The sequence below is a fragment of the Poeciliopsis prolifica genome, unplaced genomic scaffold, assembly GCF_027474105.1.
Source record: "Poeciliopsis prolifica strain line A6 unplaced genomic scaffold, Auburn_PproV2 SCAFFOLD004, whole genome shotgun sequence".
In the NCBI taxonomy this organism is placed as follows: domain Eukaryota; kingdom Metazoa; phylum Chordata; class Actinopteri; order Cyprinodontiformes; family Poeciliidae; genus Poeciliopsis; species Poeciliopsis prolifica.
Genome location: NW_026562379.1, coordinates 10,550,230 through 10,573,027, shown reverse-complemented (window position 1 = coordinate 10,573,027; position 22,798 = coordinate 10,550,230). Strand labels below are relative to the sequence as shown.

The 22,798-nt window shown below is 38.4% G+C and overlaps 2 protein-coding genes across 2 annotated transcripts; one reads left to right on the top strand and one right to left on the bottom strand.

The window, feature by feature from the left end:
- The first annotated feature begins 1,784 nt into the window (after positions 1-1,784).
- Positions 1,785-16,684, top strand: LOC129358864 (thymus-specific serine protease). The gene is made up of 14 exons (XM_055028089.1): positions 1,785-1,828; positions 2,453-2,532; positions 6,960-7,135; positions 8,136-8,235; positions 9,457-9,586; positions 10,873-10,996; positions 11,784-11,861; positions 12,045-12,092; positions 12,187-12,306; positions 13,115-13,285; positions 14,710-14,851; positions 14,931-15,110; positions 15,304-15,449; positions 16,266-16,684. The coding sequence occupies exons 1-14, from the start codon at positions 1,785-1,787 to the stop codon at positions 16,335-16,337; spliced, it is 1,611 nt and encodes a 536-aa protein (XP_054884064.1). The 3' UTR covers positions 16,338-16,684.
- Positions 2,618-4,063, bottom strand: LOC129359318 (lysophosphatidic acid receptor 6-like). Its single transcript, XM_055028865.1, has one exon. The coding sequence runs from the start codon at positions 3,945-3,947 to the stop codon at positions 3,096-3,098; it is 852 nt and encodes a 283-aa protein (XP_054884840.1). The 5' UTR covers positions 3,948-4,063; the 3' UTR covers positions 2,618-3,095.
- Positions 16,685-22,798: the final 6,114 nt, after the last annotated feature.

The window sequence follows — 22,798 nt, the reverse complement described above, 5'->3', positions numbered from 1 at the left end:
TTCTTTTTTCTCCATCTAACGGGTGTTGGATGGAGCATTTGCAGTAGTCAGTATGTTACCTACAGCAGAAAACTATCTGCTTGGAGAAAGTCAGGCTCATTGATATATATTATTAGATTGGATATCATGAGTCTAGTGTATGACACACATGCTAAGCATTGATTCAGGATCGTTTGTGGTCAGGAAAATAACATGCTACAAATAATAATTCAAAAGAAATAATAGCAAAAAGAAAAGCAGTGTTTTACTAGTTGTCAACACCAACAACAATAAAACATCGAAAGGTACCACTGATGAATGGTACCCTTAGTTTATCAACAGCATGCTGACCAACACTTACATACTCAATAAAACCTATATAAAATGGCAATGTTAGCTGAAATGGTAACTTTAGTGTGTGGGCTAGCAGTAGGATGATGAACTACAAGCATGTTGACCCTCTCGTTAGAATGTGTGGTCCTAAGACAATATCCCAATGAATTCTCTTCTCAGCTTAATATGTAGAGCTTGGACAAGAAACTTTTATTTTGAAATTTTCCATAAGTTGCATTTTAAAAGGCCACACAAAGCCAATGTGTTCACAGTGTTTGGATTATACCAGTCATGTAAAGGGCAAAGTAGCTGTAATGGAACAAAAATAAATGTTAAAGAGACCGAGGTGCCTGCCATGTTGTTCCATAATACTGTAATGAACTTCCTGTTCTGTTTGGTGGGGTTATGTTGTTGATTTGGTTTGGGGTTGACACACTTTTCTCTCTTGGCTGTCTGTCAGTCAGTTGCTACAATGTGTGTATGCGTATGAGAAGACCTGATGCAGAGACAAGAAAGATATGAGCAGTTTTGAATTGTTCTTCGCCGTGTTTCTGCATTATTTCCCCTTTGTTGTGGTGCAATGCAGCAGCCGTAACTTCTGAAATTTCAACAAGCGACCAGCTCTACCATAGACAGAAGCTCAGAGAGTGAGAGAATTAGTATTTGAATTTAACTTCACTTGCATTGTAGGAGTTCTTGAACATTATTAGAAGGTTACTGATGGGTAGCTGCAGTAACATAGAATTCTGTTTCCGTAAAGCAATGTTCTTGCTAAACCTCACCATTGATATTACCTTAACACAGGAAATTAGTGTCATTTTAAATACCAGAGTGAACCTTTTCCCAGCAAGACATTATCCAAAGGATTAGTTCCATAAGTAGGATAGAACAACCTCTTCCCTATATGAATAAGATATGTTCACACCCATTTGATCCACACATGACTTTTCATTTTTATTCTGCACCAAGGTTTCTTTCTTGCATTTGTATGACATTGACTTAAGCTTGAACTTGTTATCTAACATCACCAGCTTTCCACTTCTCTCATCAGATATATTAGCTCTGCAAAAAGAGCAGTTGAGATGTTGCACCCAAAAGTGGTGTGTACTGAATTAGCAGCTAAATTTGCACTGCAATAGAGGGATGGATTCTGCTAAGCTTGCAGCCATTTGTTTTGGATCATTTCAAATCTGAAGTAATCCATCCTTACAGTCTGCTGTGGGCTTATGCTGCTGGCCCTCCATCTGGTGATGCCCAAAGACTTGAGCTGCTGGTTCAACCACTGAGAAAGTCACAAAAAAAACAGAACCCTTAATACTACAGACAATCTATTACAAACTCCAACAAAAGAGCTGAACAATGTCATATTAGGCAATACAAAAGCAGTAATTGCTGCACAGTAATGATCTAATTAAATAAACAGTCATTGTACTTGATAGGTTAGTCACCTTCAAAGTGCTGACTTTGTTGGCATGGACTTTGCTGACCAAAGGAGGATTTTGTCTCCCAGCCCCATGTCAGTGCATCAGTTCAGCCGAATGTTGAAGAATCCCTGTTGATCTTAGAATTTAATCTCTTTCTTAGACGTCTCCACAATACATGTGTAACAGGGTTTAATTTAAAAACATTATAGATGTGAATTTTGTAAAAAAAAAAATATATATAATAATAATAACTTTATTTATGTTTTAAATTTATTTTATTTAGTCAACAAGTTGTTTCTTCAGACACTTATAGACCTTCCGGGTTTGAAAGCGGATGTGGGGTTGGACAACTTCCGGTGCCTATAGCGTTAGCATTAGAAGGCTAGGAAAATGGCTCAGTCTCGGCGCAGTTGTTTTTGTTCAGTCCCTGGTTGTTCATGTGGGGCAAGAAAACAGCCTTATCTGTCATATCAAGCGTTCCCGACGGACCCGGACCAACGGAAGCAGTGGATCCAGGCGATCCGAAGAGATGAAGGTCCCGACTTTTGCATAAAAACGGGGAGCACTTTCGTATGTAGCCGCCACTTCACACCGGAGGATTTTGTTAGCGAATCCACTACCAGCCGCCTTAAAGTGGAGCTGTTCCTTCCCTGTTTGCCTGGAATAACTTCACTGCACCGGCAATGAGAGAGTCTGCTTTCGAGAGGGCTAAGAAACGGCAGTTTGTCCTCTCAGAAAGCTAGCCAGGCTGAAGATGCTACTGCGGACCATGACTACACGACACATCCACCCGCAGGTAAAAGTTCCTGATGTACTCATTCAGGGTTGCAGTGGGCATGAAGGAGCAGCTCATTGCTGACATGTTTCAAGTCAGTATAGCTACTATCAGCCGAGTGACCATCACCTGGGCCAACTACCTCTTCATTGTGTTCTCTTCCATCATTTCCACAAGTACTTGTTGTGGCACCACATATTCCCCTGGTCATTATGTATGTTGTCTACATGTGATAAAAAATTTACATGTTTTGTTCTGTCAGGTTATCTCTTTATTTTGTTTATCACAAAATGATAAAAAACAGTTTTGTGTGTTTTACATGTCTTGCAGTTTCCTGATATGTTTTATGCTTTGATATTTCTCAATTTATGAGATTCTAAAGAGTTCAACAGCATGATGTGACATCCTTCTACCACAAACATATCACTAAAGGACGGCTAGGATTGGGTCCTGTTTAAGAAGAAGAAAAAAAGAAAGCAGGACGGCAGAAAGCAGCACAGACCAAACAAACTTGGCACCAAATATCACATGCTAACAATAAAGAATCAGTCACAACTAAAAAGTGAAGTGAAGCATCATGAATCTCACTCAGTTTCATTTGTCCTCTGATCTCTTCTTATGTCATCTTCCTCTCTTTTCTTCCAGAAGCCATCAAGGGAAAAGTAATAACACAGTGGATCCAAGCAGCAGTTCACAGTAGCGAGACATATCATGGGTGTGAGTTCAGACCCTTTAGTCCTCGTTAATGCAGTGATGGACAAAGGCAGGAAGCATATGCTAAACATGACCAAGTTCAGGGCAAAAATCACCATCACTTTCACCTTGCTGTTGACCTTTGCAGACTCACCGAGGTGATGACGCAGAGTCCAGAACACCATGACGGTGCATCCAACATTGACTGCCATCAAGATGAACTCCAACGTGGATTGAATGTAGATGGTTGATGAGGTTCCTTTTATATCAGAGTAAACAGATTCAAAACATGTTGAGTTTTTCATACTGTTCAAAAGTCTTGAGAAATGGATACCCTCCGGGATATTGAGCACCAACACGAAGAGCCAAACCACGACAGCTCCTTTCACGGCATTGGACAGGGTTCGTATGTGCCGTGTCCTCAGTGGATAAACCACAGCCAGCAGTCGGTCCACGCTGATGAAAGTGATGAAGATGGAACTGGAGCGGATGTTGTTGCGAAACAGCATCGTGACAAAGACACAGGTCAAGTTACTCAAAGGCCAACTCTCCGTGGCATAGAAGTAAACCCTCATAGGCAAAGTAATGGCAAGCATCAGGTCTGAAATTGCCAGGTTGATCATGAAAACTGCGTTGGGTGATCTGAGACCATGGTGGAAAAGCAGAATCCACAGTGACACGGCGTTGAGAGGCAGACCAAAAACCAGAATACAACCAAAAACCACAGCATAAAACACAGCCATGATTTCGCTGTTTACAGAAAAATGTCGCAATCAAGCCGTTGAAGGAGCAGTTCCTCTCCCTGCTTTTCATCTGTGAGAAATGAATTGAAAGTAGCAAATGACAGGAAATGTATATGACTAAGCTTGAGTTGTGGTCTCTCTGACGTACCCTAAACTTTCTGTGTTCTGTGTAGTAAGAGGAAGAGGGTAAGACTTATCTGAAATCTTTGGCAGCGGTTTCACGTTTTGGGTAGCAAATTACTTGCATGGAAATGTACTCGAAGAAGTTAAACAGAACTTTGAAAACAATTTATTTGTTTTTCACGGGTATTATTTCTTAAAGTAATTACAAACAATGCCTTCCCCTGTGATGTATAACATTTTCAAATTTAATCCAAAATTTGTGAAATAAATTTCAATTTTGTTTCTTTCAGGACTTGGTACTGCTGATTAAGTGCATTAATCTCATGTTTGGTTTTACATTATTTCACTGAAAGTTTGTTATCTCTGTGGCTAAAAAGAAGATTATGATGAGGATTTTTTTTATTTAAAATGGAAACAGTTGCTAATGAAGTAGGTTTTATTTATAGCAAAACTTTCCAGAAGTGTAAAAAGAATTTATCGTACTGTTGATACGCCCTCACTTATATCACCTTTCCGCTGATGAGTATTTGCATTACATTTCAAATATGGTGTGAAATACACCCCCTCAGGTGACTCGCCATCAAGCGACTCTGGACTCGTTTGACTCTGTTGCATATAGAATAGGATCCAAATAGTCCAAATTATCACAGATTTCTATGACATTAATACAGATTTAAATACATGAGGGTGCAAATATTTCACTTATATACTGTGTGTGTGTCCACTTTCTCTTTTTTACTAATGCAGGACATAAACTACAGAGAATTAAATAGTCAAATATTTGTAAATTAAAGAAAACATCCTTAATACTGCCTGCCAGATTGTCGAAACAGCATTTAGAAAGTTGCTCATTGCCTTCTTCAGGAATAGAAATAACTTTTATTTTCCTTGTAATTTTCTTTCCTCTTGATGCAGCTGCTTTGTGAAGTCCTTCTTGTTGCAAAGCATTCACAGAACTTGGTGGAGCCATCCCCATATTTCACAGATGGGGATGTTCTCAGGCTTGCAAACCTCCACATTTGACCTCCAAATTAAAGTTTCTCCTCAGCATTAATGATGTTTCTTGTGGTTAAAGAATTAGGCAATGTGTGAACAGCATACTGCTCATAGGATTTGATCGTGAATTAACAGGAAGTGCTTTCTCAAGGTCTTGTTTTTGTAGAAGTGTGCAATGTGGCAACACCGTCCCCTTTAGAAAACAACTTCAACCTTTGCGTGCACTCTGCTGAAGCCAGATCAAACCAGTCAGTGATATAAGCTGGGTTTATGTTTCTTATAGCCACAAAAACTCCGGTTGACTTAATTTTCTGCTTCTACATTTAAAGAGGAAGGTTCTGTCTTTGACCTATTATTTAACCATTTACTCTTTTTGGCAATATTTTGTTGATTATCACTTCTGTGATAATAATTTGGATATTTTTGGGAAAGGATAGTTCTTTAACTTACTTAATTTTTCATGTAATCCTGAAAGATTTTATCTGCATATTGGCAAAGAAAAGTAGATTGAGCACTAGATATTTTTCATAATCTGGAAGCTCTGCTAAATGATCCAAAGTATTTCTTCTAATTCACCTTCTTTTCCCTGAGTCCAGTCAAAATCCGAAACACGACAAAAAACCTCTTCACATTAAATCTTCAATGTGTCTGAAATAATTAATAGTTTTATGTTATGACAATTCAGTACTTTGTTCCCTGAAAATACTATGTCTGGGCTGTTTCAGAATTGCAGACAAAGCTTTCAGTTCTCAGTCTGCTGTTTTGGACTCTATTGATGATTTGTTGCTGTTTTTTTTTTTTAAGATATTCTGGTTAACTTGCTGTTTTATTTCCTGTTTATTATATTTTCTGGTCCTTTTTTTATTTTCACTTATCAGTTTTCCCACATAGCTGGTCCTACTGTTTGTAACTCGATTAGAGACAAACTTTGTAGTTAAATGAAAAGTATTTATATCCAAAAGTTTAAATAATTACTGTCTTAAGTGTAAAAAATGTATCAGACCTAAGAGGGAGCTTTGTTGAACTCTCTCTCAACTACATTTAGATACAGAGCTTAGAATAGAAAAGAAAACTAAAGTATAATTTGAACCACCTGAAGACTGTTCTGCAGATACTGTTGTGAATCTATTAAGTAATATTTTGTGATTGACTGTCAAAAGCTGCATGTAGGTCAGTAGTTGTAAAAAGCTGGTAGAAACACAAAAGATTCATAGCTGTATTTCCATACTTCATACTTTCCAGATATTTATTTGTGAAAAAAGCAAACAAATTATCACTTTAAAGAGGTAATTAAGTACTTTAGCAACCATTTGTATTTATTTATTGTTGTGTTTGTCTCTGTAAATTGTGTAATAAAAAAAAGGAAAATTACAGTCCAAATCTTTGTGGACTGTGTGAAAGAAGACACGGCCTCTCATTGCCTGTAACTGAAGCTTTCCAAAAAAAGCCATTACAAAGCAAAAATATCCAATTACATAACCAAATTGATGCTCCTTTATGCTGAACAGTCTATTTTGCACATACACTAAAACTAAAGTGACAGGGAGGTGCAACCCATTTCATGTGGTATATAATAAGTTGCAGAACGATGAGATCCTTTTGAATCCTGCATGCAGGAGGTCGAGCTCAGTTTGAATATTTGAATGCGATCAAAGATGCTTTTCTCTCCGGCCTGCGGTTTTGTCCTTTTGTTTCTTCTGAATATTGTAGATTCTGGTGAGTAAATGTGGTTTAGGGCACAACTGAATTTTTTTGATCATAAAAATAAAATTTTTTGTTGCCTCAGGTTTAACACCCAGAACTATTGGGTTAGCTCCCACACACAGCTCAGGTTTGTTATTTGGTGGATTATCTAATTTTCAGTCTTTGTTTTTTTCACTTTTTTATTGGCAGGACGCATCCTATCAGAGATTAATCAACGTTTCCGTGATCTCCAGGCTCGGAAACACAAAGAGTTTTTTCTGTCGCTCCTTGCGAGTAAAAGTAAACCTCTTCAACATGTGAAGGAGGGCTGGATTCACCAACCGCTGGATCACTTCAATCGACAAAATGTCAAGACCTTTACTCAGGTAACTTAAGTATTTGTTGACTCTTCCATTTTTGATCCATATTTTTTGTACAAATATAAAAAAAACAACTTATTTTTATACATTTTTATGCATTTTTAATCATTTTTATCCAAGAAACATTTTTGCTTAACTTATAAAGTTAGTAGTTTTGTGGACATTGCCCTCACATATGGTTTTTTAAAATTACTTAACAGGAAATAGTGAAAAACTTTTCTAAGTATTTCCTGTAAAGTAATAAGGAGTTACACCTCAGTATTATGTGAGATATGGACGTCTGAATGGTTAACTTTTCAAGGCTTGTCAAACAGGGAGCTATGATAACTGCGTCCTGAAAATATTCCTTATGGCACAGCAATGTTTCATATGTACAAATATTAATGCAATGATCAGAGTGAGCACTCACAGCTGTCACTTTTCTTCTGAAAAAGTTTCTACTTGAGATATTTCATTTCCTCACATTGTGCCTTTTAATCTGGAATGAAGCTCACTGAGAAATTTGTTGCTGAATTAAATGAATACAAATGGAGTCTCAGGAGCACCATTGCTTGAATAATTATAGAATTCAAGTGACTGAATATACAGTGCAGAGGAACTTTCCAAAGTGAAGCATTTGGAAAAGCTTCACTTTTTCCAAATGTTGATATGTTACAACTTTTTTCCACATGACATTAAATTAACCTTTTACCTCAAAATTGCTTGCTCAGCTGACAGTTCAGTAAGTGACATGAACGTGTGTTTATTTGCATGTTAAGTTCATAACTGTGATTTGATTGCTCAGGACAGATTGAACTGCCAGGTGTGAATCGATCTGCTAAGTGAGATTTATTTTTAGTCAGCCAGATCACAGGATCTCTCTCACACAGAATGCTGCATCCAAGCAAGAGCTACAAATTTGGACTTTTGTAGTTGAAATAAATTCTAAATGTGCTTCTGTTTTAAGTATTATTGCATATTTTTTACTTTGTTTATTTCCGCCTGCTTGTGTCTATCTGGGTGGCAGAGATTCTTTGTAAACGAGGCGTACTGGCAGCGGCCCGATGGTCCAGTGTTTCTCTTCATTGGTGGAGAAGGTCCCATCTATAACTTTGATGTTCTTGCAGGTACCGTATGACACACAAGTCTTTATCTGTTAATGTAACACTCTGTGCTCACTTTACAAGCGAACAAGTGTATTTTTGACAAACGGATGTAAGTAAAAGACCTGTGATGTCAGAAAAGATACTGAGAGCCTGAACCAAGTTTGTACAGTGGTAAATTTGTGCTAAATTTACCACTAAACTTACCACAAATGGGCTAAACAGCACCAGGAAGTGAAAAAGGCAAGACAAAAATTCAATCATATACTAATAATTTGATCTTTAATCTTTTTGACTTTGAAAAATTATGTTAAACCAGAAATGTAACATTCACCTTTATGACTTCTACATGTAGCTTTTGCACAATATTATATTGAAATATCAATCTTATTAAAGGACAGGGATAGATCAACTTGTTTTAAAACTCAAAATGAACCAAACATAATTCTTGCACAACCATTATTTTCATTTTAACTAATTGAAATAGTGATAGAAACAAAACTACATATTGAGAATAGTTACATATTGAAACTCATTTTAGATTTTAAATCTTCAACTTTACTGTAATCTCTTATGTTCAGCTTAACATAGTAATATTCAAGCATGATACTTTCTATTTCTTTGTCGTAGACAGGAAATTCATTGAGGGATGCAATTTTAAAAATAATTTGTGCAGCGTAAAGTTAGCTCATTTATACATTTGTTCTTTAAAAAAAGAATCCTATTTGTAAAATATCTCATTTTTATTTCAATGTTTAATTCGGCTTCTTGAATAAATGAGCAGATTTGGGTGAAACTGCTGAAACATAGCTGGATAAAAATGTCAAAACATTGTTTTAAACTAGACTTTAAAATGTTAAAGTCAGAGTAAAAGCAAAGAGGACACTAAATTGGTCATTAAATATTATGTGTTCCTATTGGGGACACTTAGCATCTGATTAACTCCTTTATAAGTCTTGCTTTGCTTTCCACATATTAAGTTCTTCCTAATTGTGGAAGAACTTCATGTCAAAGGCATGTTGTTCAGGAATACTTGAATAAAAATCAGCATAAGTAATTATAGACCAAACCTCAGAATAATAATTAGACAGACAGGCTTCATTTCAGATTTGTGACCAAATAAAATTTCACTTTCACTTTTTGCTCATTTTGACAGCTTTGAAAACTCAGGTCTAAGTCAGCTCCATTCTGTTTCTTGTTTAATTGCTTTCACACTTTTTTGCGGTGTTTACCATGTTTTCCCAGGTCATCATGTAGACATAGCTAAAGAGCATCGGGCTCTGCTACTGGCTGTGGAGCATCGATTCTATGGCGGCAGCATCAATCCTGATGGCCTGAAAACAGAGAACCTGGCAGACCTGAGCAGCCAGCAGGCGTTAGTGTTGACTCTTCACTAGTGTGTGTGTCAGCTTGCGTGTGTGTGCGTGTGTTTCCCTCTGTCTAATTGCACTTTTTAGAATGTAACCAAATGTCCATAGCTCGTAGCATATGGGAAGATTTTTGGGTGTCACATTTACCATTCTTATATGAAGAGAACAATTTCCCTGTAAATTGAGAAACCTTAGCTTATTCCAACTCCTTGGGAAATGACGGACATAAAGTCATTTTCAGCTACTCTAATTCAAATTACCAAGCTCATTTTCCAGGACAGTAATTCAAAAATAGGAGCACTCTCCTTTAATCAGGACAAGTTCCAGCCTTGTTAAAGCCACTCAGTTTTCCACATAATACTGCGCTGTCATTATAGATTCGTCTGCTTTTGCATGTGTCTGCAGATATTTGCGTACTGTAACTTATACAGTATATAGATATACTTCAGGTCTAGTATACAGATCTAAAAATAACTTCAGGAAATATTTGCAACCTCACCTGGTTCTTTATCAAAATGGAAATTTCCCCTAAACCTGGATGCCAATTACGTCTTGTTTGCAAAATTGTATGAAGTCAACCATATAAAAGGGTTTTGGAGCAAGAAAGACATCGTAAGGAAGCAGAGTAGCGTCACAGTACCACACCTCCACACCTCCATACCTCCATGTTTGACTGAACCCATCATGTTCTCTTCCTGAAATGCTGCTCTTTTGACACAGTTTCTCTTTCTTATTTGTGACTTATAAACATTGATTTTAATGGAGGCAAGACAGGCTTAACATGCTTAAGGGTTCCTTAATGGGTCATGATGTCTTCTCAGAGTAATTTTGGAAATTTTGGTCCAGATTTTTAGATTGTGGCTCTTATTTTTGATTCATTGGACTCAGAAAGACCAGCATATTCATAGCAGCAAATACACTTCGTTTGCTGACTGAAGGATGTCAATAACTTAATCCGTTCTTGATATTTATTTTTATATCAGAACACTTCATGTAGTTTTTTGAGATTTTGGTTTCTAGTAGTAATCAGTGTTGCTGATGAAACTGAACTCAGCTTTCAAAAGTTTTTGGCTGGTCACTGTTAATTCATGATTTATTTAGGAGGTCACAGAGTTTTCTAATGATGCACACAATCAGATTACTTTTTTGAATTATGAATTATCATCCTTCAGAAATTGCATTTGTATTTACTTGGGCTATCTTTGTTTAGTTTTATAATCTGAGACAAAACAACAGAAAAAGAGCATGTTTGGGTCATTTTCACTCCGTACTTTTATTCTCTTTGGTTCAGACTTGCCGACTTGGCTGGATTTCATCAGTACATCAGTCAGAGCTTCAATCTAAGCAGCAGAAACACCTGGATCAGCTTTGGAGGCTCATACTCAGGATCTCTATCCGCCTGGTTTAGAGGAAAGGTGCAGCACTTCACAAATGAATCTCTCACATCAATCAATGTTTTGGTTTCATAAATGTTACTTTAAAATAGCAAATTGTATAAAATGGAAAAGAGACATTTGTGAATTAATTCTAAACCTCTTTCTGAAATAATTCTTGCAATGTTATAATTTTCATCTCATCCAGAAGTGATCATTGAGAAACATTTAATGTTTTGAGCTGTTTGTGACATTGTGGACAACATGTTAAAACTTCTAGTCTTTATATTCTTTACCAGCATGAATATAATCTGACGTCACATGGAAAGACTCAATAGCAGCATATTCAGACGACTTTGATCAACAGTTTCTTCTAGTCCTGTGTTCGATATTCTCTGCTGCTTTCTAGTTATATTCTAATTTCTAATTGTATAATTTTAGTAAAATGTTTTTTCAGTTGCTATGTAACGCAGTGATAAAAACAGATCATAGAGGCCTTAACAAATGTTGCTCGGTATTGTTGCCACTGTTAGTTTATTGTTTGTAAAGCTGAACAAGATATCTTTTTATTTTAGCTCATGTTTCTGGACTAAAAAACAAGAAAAATGTAACTGGACATCTTATGATAGTAGTTATTGGGCAGGAAACATGTCAAGTGATGACCAAACTTCTGTGGAAAAACTCCTTTTAACTGTTTCATGTTTCATAATGAATGAAACTCGACACATTTTCTTTCTATATAAGTTTCACAGGTAACAAAAAAAAAAACTGGATAAATGAAGCACAGTTACTTAGTAGATTTTCTGTGTCTATCCTTCTTGTGTTGCAGTTTCCAAATCTGGTGTACGGAGCTGTGGCTTCCTCTGCACCTGTGAAGGCAAAGTTGGATTTTTCTGAATACAGCAATGTAAGGAATTACATTTACAATCTACCAAGTGAACCTTAAAACCACATTTTAAGAAACTGATTTAACAATGTAACTTTGGATTCCCGGCCTGTGACTGCAGCAGAAATAACAGAATGTTTCCAGGTTCCAGACTGGAACTTTGTGTTTGCTCCTTACTCACGCCTGCCATTCCCTCCGTCTCAGGTTGTCGGCTTGGGCCTGATGAATGAGGCCGTTGGTGGCTCTGAGAAGGTGTGAAGGCTGGTTGTCTATTCATCATGTGGGAATCATTAACTTCCTCTCTGTGTTTGTGCGAAGTATATTCAGCTCCATCTTCTGTCTGCAGTGTCTGGCTAAAGTGCGGGAGGCATTTGTTCTTGTCGAAGCAACGCTGTTGGATGGAAATTTCACCAAGGTGGCTGGAGACTTCGGCTGCTGTCAGACTCCCAAAACTCCTGATGATCAGGTGATGACTCATCAAAAATAAAACACTTGATTGTTTCAACTCTGGGTTGATTTCACAGTTTTTAAGAAATAGTTTAAAATTAAATAGTTTGCTTTTTATTTAAGTTATAATGTGGAGTTTTGCCAAATTACTCTTTATTTTAAAGATAGCTGGAAATTTTGAAAAACTTTTCAAACTGCTTTACCTTGGGCGCTGGTCATTTCATCTCATTGCTATTTTGACAAAGTCTAATTTCGGTCCTTATTTTTTGGGAATAATTGAAGCAATCAGCTTCAAGATGCGACAGAATGTAATATTTACTTCTTTTTCCTACTTTGACAAATGACAAACATAATTTTCTACAACTAATTTCTGATCTACTGTAACAAAATGTGACCCTATGACTCAATTAAGTAACAAACCAGCTGCTTAAAGGAAATCTCCTTAAAGTCTGGAGCACAATTTGTCATATTTCAAAGAAGTTAATGAATCTAAACCAAAAAAACCTCAAATTAAGGATGAATTCAAAAGATTCAGAAAACAATTAAGTTGACTATATAAATATGTTTAAAAATGTTGAGTTAAGTTGATTTTTATAGTAATAAAAATAAGCTTAACAAAGGTTAAAGTACATGGGTAGAACATGATTTATTGATAGACAAATTAAAAAAATGAAAAGATGACCAAGAACGATTTAGCCCATGTAGTATCATTAGTTTAGCTTGATGTATTTTAGTTGTTTCATTCCAAACTTGGTTTTACAATATTCTGATTCAGATACATGTCACAGACAAATACAGAACACTTTTCCCACACTTCCTTTCTTCAGATGGAGTTGGTGCAAAACTTGGCTGACATCATCATGGGAAGTGTGCAGTACAACGAAGAAGGAGTGTTGATGTCGATAAAGGAGCTATGTGGTGTTATGACCGAAACAAGTCATGACGTCACACAGGAGGCAGAGATGGAGGCCTACAACCGCCTTGTGAAGCTCTCCCAGGTTCAAATGGCTTTTTAAGCTCTTTTTTAAATGTTCATGTTTAGAAATGACCACTAGAGGTCAGCAGAGAGTCATTTCAGTGAATTCCTCACGCAAGCCACTTAGGTTTAAAATATGGTGGTGCCAGTAAGAAATCATTTAAGAAAATTAGGATATTACAGGTAGAGATAATAAATAATGGAATGTTTTGTAAAAGTGCAATATTTCTTGCCAGTCATCTCAGAAAGTGATGTAAAGTTTTATTTCTTATGATTATAAAAACCCAATATTCAGTGGCTCAACAAATAAAAAAATGTGACAAAGCTCATTAATAAAAACCTGGTGTCACATCCTAATCAGCTAATTAACTCAAAACACCTGCAACAATTTCCTGAGTTTTTGAACAATCTGTTACTCGTGGTCAGTCGGTTACATAAGTATGGGGGCGACTGCTGACTGGACAGATGTCCAACGCCACAAAAGATTATTCCTGAAGAACCTGGTTGGTCGCAGAGTTCTGTATCCCAGCACATTAACAGAAAATTGAGTGGATGGAAAAAGTTCACCAGCAACAGGAAGGACCTCTGTCCTGGGAGCTTTGTGACCACACACAGATAAATACTAGACATGAGCAATAAATGACTTGACACAGGGAACCGGAGAAAACATCAGAGGTGTCTTACACTGGCTGAGTAGAAAAGGAACTGGACTGTTGCACAATGGTCCAGAGTCTTATTTTCAGATTAAAGTAAATTTAAAAATCAAGCTCCCAGAGTCTATGAGAAGAGTGAAGAGAAACAGAAACCACGCTGCTTTAAGACCACTGTGAAATTTCCATAGTCAATGATGGTTTTGGTTGCCGTGTCATCTGCTGGTTTTGGTCCACTGGGTTTTCTGAAATCCGCAGTCAGTGCAGCTGTGTTCTTGGAAATTCCAGAGCACCACATGATGATTTTATTTTACAGCATGACTTGGTGCCATCCCACACAACCAAAGGTACCAAAAGCTGGTTCTGTGACAATAGTGTTCCTGTTCTTGATTGGGAGGTACCAAACTCCCCTGACCTTTAACCCCTTAGAAAATCTACGGGGTGTTATCAAGAGGAAGATGAGGCAGATGACCTGAAGGCAGATATCAAAGCAATCTGGGTTTCCTCTAAAACTACACAGTGTCACAGGCTGATTGCCTCTATGCTATAGCACATTGATACAGTAATGAATGTAAAAGGAGCATAGGCCAAGTACTGAGTCCATATGTCCATATTTTCTATAATCATAACATTAAAACATTGATTTTTGATTGGACTAATGTAGTCTTCTAACTTTCTGAGACACTAAATCTTTAGGATTTCTTTCATAAATTTGTGTGCAATATTCAAATGTTTCTAGATGTACCAGTAAAAGAGTAGCTCTAAGGTAAAATGATTTATGTGTAAATATGTGTAGATGTACCATTCCAACGCTGATGAATCGTGTCTGGACATTTCTCATGAGAAAACGGTGAAGGACCTGAAGGACACGTCTCACAAGAACCGTAGAAGAGCAGAGAGACAGTGGACTTACCAGACCTGCACTGAATTTGGCTTTTGTACAACACACACACTCAAATAATCACCCAAATGTCGCTCCTCCTGTATATTAAACGTTATTTTCTGTTGCTCTTATAGATCAGACCTGTGAGGACATTACCTGTCCGTTCTCTGGCATGGTAACCCTACAGGCCCTGACTAAGATCTGTACCAAGGTGTTTGGTATTTCCCAGCAATCTTTGCCTTCACGCATCGCCTTCACAAACAGTTACTACGGAGGTGACAACCCCAACACATACAGGGTCCTTTATGTTAATGGTAAGATTCTCTTCATTGAAGGAAAAAAGAAAAAACATGCAGCAAATGATTGAAGCTCCATACCACAGTGAACAGAAACAGACCCATTTTCTGGACAGTCAACCGCAGCAAGAAAGCTGCCTGTTGTGACAAGATTAGATAAGAAAACAGCGTAGCAGGGTCATTAAATACATCTGTATCATCATCACCGCAGGTGGAGTGGACCCATGGAAGGAGCTGTCAGTGGTTCAGGACAGCAGTGAGGAATCTCAGACAGTTTTCATTAAGGACACTGCACACTGTGCCGACATGTCGAAGGAAAGACTGACAGACGGCCACTCACTCAGGAAGGCCAGGCAGGTATGGTCTCCTGACTGCTATCAGCACCGAGTATGGTTTGGAAAAATATTCAAACCATATTAATTTCCTACCATAAACTTCAATGTATTTTCTCAGGACTAAATAGCTAGAACTTGGATATATTAGTGCTACTATCGGTATGAGTCGATTTAGTCATTTTTTAACTTCTCAATATTAGTGCGATAAATGAATCTGGGACAATATTAACAACCAATATTTGTTTCTATTGTGCTGCTGGAGGGGGAGGAGGTTGGTCATGTGATAGTGATAGTGTGATGTGATGGTGACCACCACTAAATATTGGTTATTGACCATAACAGCTATATGATTGTCAAATATTGATATTGGTCCAAGTTTTCACATCTGCCCATCCCTATGCCAGAACAGCATAAGGTAGTTGTGTGTGCCTCTACATAAAACATATTTATGTTTTGATGAACAAAACATAAATTATGTAAAAGTTTACATGACTTCCACTTTTTTTTTTTTTTTTTACAAATGAAACACTAAAAGTATTCAACTGCTTTCTCTCTGATATTCTAAATAAAATCCATAATTTACATATAATGAACAAAACAGCATCATCTCAGGAGCCTGAATTTTGGTTTTGCCACATTGTTAAAGTCAAATGTTAACTTTAGTTCTAGAAAAGAGTCACACTTAATTTGGATCTGAAAATGTGTAATAATATCAGAAAAAAACATACTCTTAGTCACTGGAAACTTAAGCATCTTTTACTTTAAGATTCAACATAAAAATTAGTCTTATATATATGGACATTTTAAGCATAATATTTTCCTGCTTTTCATCTCTCAGGAAATTGAGAACCATGTTGCCCGCTGGTTGAGGGCAGCCGCCCTGGAGAAGATGACAAAATCGGGAGCATAATTGTGATCAGTGATATTAAAGCCAGATCAGCCCTTATCAATGTTTTCTGAAACTGAGAGAATCTGACTGCTTTCCTGCATTTCCTCTTGTTGTGTCCATAATAATCTCAGCTCTGCAGTCAGCCTCTGTGCTTGTGTGATTTGGATGCCGTCGTTAGCATTTTGTGATATTAAAAACATCTTTTTGTGTGGTTTTTACAAGATTCACTTGCTGCTGTTACAATATTTTATCACTAGGGTGTGGTGTTGCAACTTTCTAAGAAAACTCTGATAAACACCCGATATTAAAGTTTGGAGCCGTTAATCTGCTGTTTTTGATTAAATGCAGTAAGCCTGTCATGGTGGAACATTTTGGTCAGATTTGTTTCGTTTTTCTCGATAAGAAAAAATAAAAATTGAAAATAAACCAGGATGCTGTGTCTGACTTTTTGCAAGGAGGCGACACAGTTGAATTTCTAACATCAAGAGAATCATGAAGATTTGGGGTGTGTTTGAGGAGAAAAGGTGAGGGAAGAACCAGTTGTACCAAGGCCATCTGTTTCCCCATGTGTGTGTGTATGCGTGTGCATCTATGCGTGAACCTCTCAACAGGGGGGTCAAAAGTGGGAGGTCATGACCCTGCTGACCTCCGTGGGAGTGAAGCTCATCAATCAACTAGAGGTTGGACAGAACCGCAGGGGGGCACACACAGGCACGCAGGCTTTATAACACACACTGATACTGTAACACACACACACACAGAAACACAAATCTGGGATTGAACACTTTAAAAAAGCTAATTTAAATCATGGCTTGACAATAGCAAAAGCTGATTTTATGGAATAAAAACTCAAATTAGATCTATGTTGAAAGTAAATGTTTATCTACCTAAACCTCAGATGTTATCTCACAACAGGGGCCAGTTGATGAGAAGGAAGGAGTTTTAAAAAGCATTTCTTTATTTTGCATCTTGCTTCAAACAATCTTTATCCCCTCAATAAAGCAAGCTTACACACACACACACACACACACACACACACACACACACACACACACACACACACACACACACACACACACACACACACACTTGTACAAACTCCACAAGCTGCTATCTGGATTATCAGCCAGCACTTGCAAAGCGACAGGGAATGCTTTTTCTCTCCTCACCACCGCTCTTCCTCCTCCTCCTCTCTCTCTCTCTGCAGCCTGTCCTGTTGATCAATGAGAAAGTTCTTGGGCCTCAACTATTAATCAGAGCCTATCGGCTATCTGTCCGTTGAGCCAACCAATCACGGCTCTCCGACAGCTGGGCCATGAAAAATGTGGCCCTGGTGGATGAAGGGGAGGAGGTTGGTAGGTGGAGCGAGGGGGGCAGCGATGGGGTCGTGAAGAAGAGGAGGGAGGTGAAGAAGCACTCCATTTGAACTGAGTCAGGTCACGGCTGCACAACCGCTCTTAACATGGAGACACACAGAGTTCATGGGTTTCATGATAGAGCAGTGTGATTCCATTTTCTGAGTCAAAATAACAAAACTCCAGTAAGTAAACTGTGTTTTCTTGGCGTCTCTGCAGCAGCAAGCTCCTTCAGAACTTTTCCTCACACCAAGACCTGTCCTTCCTCAACACATCGACGTGTCTTGTCTGCATAATCACAGTTGCTCACACTCATCCATTCACATCTTATTGCCATGATTGGATTACATCTAATGCTATTACGCTGCACCCATCTCTCCCCCTCCAGCCCCCTCATTGCACCTCTGTCTACCTCCTCATAGATTTCTTGCAGATGTTATTAGAGTCTGATACGATGCAGGTCTCCCCTCCCTTCTCCAACCCCATGTTTTGGATTTATGAACCCCTCAGACTTCTCTCCTTTAATCTGTCTCTCCTCCTCCTCTCCCTTCCTGCGCCCGTCCATCCATCATTCCCCGGCTTGGTTTGGGCGGAAGAGTATTAATCCCGCCATCCCATCTCTCACTCCTGTGGACAGATGAGAAGGTGGAGGAGAAAAATGTGGCCTGGAGGAGGAGGGGTAGAGGGTAGAAGCCCTCCGATTACTTTTCATAACATTTCTGTAGCATTGTGGGAAATTATGATGAGGCATGGCAGGTGTTTGTACCTTCAACAGGTACACGCGGGGATAATTTTGCGCTGGTTCAACATGAAGTGCTGTGTGGAAATATTTGGACTTGAATCTTTTCACTTTTTCAATCAATGACAATTCATCTCAATGTATTGTATTAGGATTGTATGCTGCAGATCAACATATATTACCATAACAGTGAAGAGGAATAAAAACATCTAGATTTCAAAAGTTTTAGTATGAATAAATCTGAAAAGTTTCTTTTGCAACATTGCTCCCTCTCAGATGGATTGGGTGAAGAACATCTATCGCTTTAGATTCTCAATTATACAAGGAACATGAACACATCCAGAACATGGATGTGCTTTGACTACATTGTAGTTCTTTCTGTGTGTTTCGGATTGTTCTCCTGCTGGAAGCTGAACCCCCTCCACAACACGCAGCACAGACTGTGCCGAGCTCCTGCAAAACTCCCTCCACTTCAGAATATCCAGGGCCGGATATACAAGGATTTGTGCCCCGGGGCTGCAGCCAGTTTTGGTGCTATATCCACCACTAATGACATTTTCTGTTTTTTATTAATCTTTACTTTCCTAAAATAATGAACTGGCTTTTTTTTGTGTGCCAAAAGTGATTTTGAGTAGTTTTATGTTGTTTTCAAAGATATTAATTATAATAAAACCCCAAAGTATTCATAGAAACAAATCTAATTTCAGCCTATGAGTTTATATGTAGCATGATTTTTTGCATAAGATGCATTGATTAAGAATGGTAAAAAAGTAAATGAATAAAAAAACTTTTCAACCCTCTTTGCCTACCAGAAAACCTGGAGCCCTGGGCTACTGCCCCTGTAAACCTTTTCTAACATTTGTCCCAGAGAGTACACCACGGTGTTTTGACTGGTTTAGTTAACACAGTGATCACGGCAGACAGGAATGACCATTACGATCTCACAAGTTTGAAGGAGGATGAAATAATGACTGATGAGTTGCAACATCTCATTTTTCACCAAGAACCACTGAAGGAAACAACAACAATCTCTGAAGTAGAACCTGAACGCGACATCCTTCTTAACAAAATGTAAACAAGAATTAAGTGGTGTCAGATTTCAGTGGTTGTTGGATTTCTCTATTGCCATTAGAAAAAAACATGTTATTTCTTTCGCTAGCGTTAGCCTCATGCAGTTTTTGTTTTTGGTTGTATTTGCCCAGAATGTCCTGAGGTAAAGTTCACTTCCTGCTTTTGGAGCGATCATTGGTCCGCTTGCATTCACATATTAACTTCAACCGAACTGAGACCGCAGCAAGCTCTCCAGAGCTAGCATTTTTTGGTTTCATCAGAGTCCAATTCACACATCCCCAATGAATAGAACTTGCAAACAAACCAGAGTTTAATTAAAGCAGAATGAACAGCGCTAATGTGATTTTTGATGGTATTTGGTTGGTCTGGATTTTATTTTGGGGCAACTGAGAGGAGATAAGTACAAATGCACACTACAATTTTTATGTTTTTAATTGTGAAAATCTTTGAAAATTGTCATTGCCCTTCATCTAATAATACTTCATGTTGAGCTATCACATAAAATCAAAACCAAATACATTGAAGTTTGTGGTTGTAGTGTGACAAAAATGCAAAAAAAGGAGAGGCATGTGAAACCTTTTGAAACATATAAGGTATTTAGCTGAAAGAATAACTTGTCATATGAATCTCTGTGCCCTGTTCTCCAGCCTGCATGTTAAACTGGCAGTGACAGACTCTTACTCTTTTGGTGTTCAGTCAAAAGATTGTGTCCTAACCAAGCTGATGTCGGTCCTAAACACACACATTCAGACTGAACCGGGGAGCTTCAAGGAATCCAATCAGTTCTGGAAAATCAATTCTTCAGATCAGGGTATTTAATATGCCGAGCCTCTGCACACTAAATTCACTGAAAGCGGGAAGAAGAAGGGAAGACACCTTTGACCAGGAGTCAAGGAAAAGCCAAAACTCTCCAACCCTCCCACCCTTCCCCTCCACATCCTGGCCTGAGCAGTGGCAGGTAGATTAAGGGGGGTGATAGATGCCCCTCTCTGTATCTCCCTTTCCCCACCCCCACCACCCACCCAATCCCCCTGCTCTCTCCATCCCATCCATCATGGCGGCTGGTGTAATTGCGGCTGCGTGGGGCTGGCAGAGGCAGCCTCCATCCATCTCCTTAACAACAAACAGTCATGAGGACGGATGGTGCTGCACTCCCCAGTTAATCTCCATCTATGAGGGAGGAGAGCGAGTAAGAGAGGGAAGAGAAAAACAGGGAGGGATAGTGGAGAAGAAAATAATACTGAAAACTAAAAACTAAAAAAAAAAAGTAAAGGGGAAGGCAGAAGGAGTGGAAAATTGGTCACATGTTTCACTTCAGCAGGTAAAAACATCTAAAGATGAATGACCCAGGTGGCTGCAATGAGAGAATCTGGAGGGGAAAGTTTGCAAACAGGTTGCAAGAGCAGTTCAATAAGGGAGGAAAAGCCTGGAGAGGGCTTCAGGGGGGTTTAAGGGGGTGTGGATTTATTCCAATATTTAATAAGAATATCCAGAATCTGGAGATGCTTCCATTTCTCTCTATATTCACCCCACTTTCTTTTTCTTCATCCTCCCTTTCTCCTTTTACATCCCTCCATTAGTCTGATCCCTGCCGCTCTGTTACCAACGCAGCCAGACTCAGTTCACAGTTGTCTGATGTTTCGGCTGCTTGGTCGTTGCTGCCAGGGGTCATGGCAGCCAGATTTCCTTTATGGCGGAGTCACCAAAGTCAACAAGGCTGGGTGGCCTTCTGAAGTTCAGTAAAACTAGACCTTTGTGGCAAGATGATCAAACTGTGGAGGATGGATTACCATGTGAAACAGCTGGAACCGTGTATGTTTGAAGAAACAGAATCATGCTGAGAAGGATAGGAAAAGAGTTGCTTGAATATCAGCTAAATCTAACATTTCATGACATAAAATGAAATGAAAGATGATGCATCTTTAAAAGAGAAAAACAGAGACACAAGCACACATGCACACACAGACACATCTACTTCTGTGCTTGTTGTGTCATGTTTTTTAGCCCTGGGAATCGCCTGGAGGGACTCCCAACTTAGAAAGGGAACAGCAGGACACTGACCTTCCAGCAGGCAAGCAGAGCCCACACACACACACAGACACGCAAATTACAGTGCATGCATTCCAGAGTCTGCTGTTGTGAACACACATTTATGCTGGTGTGGGCACACACACTCACCTGGCCTTGGTGGGTGTAGAGCAGCGAGCGTTCAAGCCTTGACAGGAAGTGACAAATAACTGCAGCAGCCTTGACATGCAGAATGGCCCGGCACAGAGGACCTGGCTGACTGATATTCAACTCTGTGGTGCAGAAAATGAGCCTTTTTTTTTTTTTTACAGGGGGTTTCTGAAATAGAATGCAAAACCTCCTGTAAGCCTGAATAAACCGACTCAAGAATCACATTCATCTGAAGTTGTTAAAAGCAAATGCTGTTCAAAATATTACAGATGTCACATTGAAGATTTATGCTTAAAAAATATTTATTTTTTGAAATACTTCTAAAACAAAACAATACAAAACCTGGGGAGTTTTGTTTTTGACTTGAGTTTTTTTTTTTTTTTTGCCATCTAAAAACTTATTTTGCAGCAGATTTTTCAAAATATTGCAGTTAAAGTGCAATATATTTTTTGAGCTTTAATTTTTGACACAACATGAAAAATAGTTTCAAATATTTATACGTGTCAGAACAGAACGATTGTATGAACCAGCCAAACATGTTAGGCTAACAAATGGAAAATAATTTGAAAGGTTGGATTTCTGAGTGGTGGTAAAAACTGAGACCGCAGAACAATGGACAGAGATGAGGTCTAAACTTCAGAAAAACAGTTTTTACATCAACAAATATATGGCTATTTTAAGGTTTACTTTTGCACATACTGCATAACCCGTAATTGGCTATGCAACACCACTTTCCCTTTCAATAAAATAAGTTAATACATTTTCACGCTTCTCATTAACCATTTTATGGCATCCATCCCAGCATCTGAGAATTTCTTGTAGCCCTCCAAGATGTTTTATTTTATTTTATTTTATCAATCTTTAATTTGTCTGAGATAATAAGAAAATCCCCCCGTCAGCATCAGCATGGCACAACTTCCACTACGTCGTAAAACAAATTTGCATCAGTGCCCAGTGAACTTTAGTTTGGCTTGGTTTCTTCTGGCACTGTCCATTTTCTGTCTTCCAACACCCATCTGCCCTCATCTATTGCCTTCCCACAACAATCAGAATAAGAATAAAGGCTGAAGCCTTGGAGATGTTTTATGTAATTCAGCTTCAGAGTTGTAACAAAGTTAAACGGTTATTTTTGGGGCATT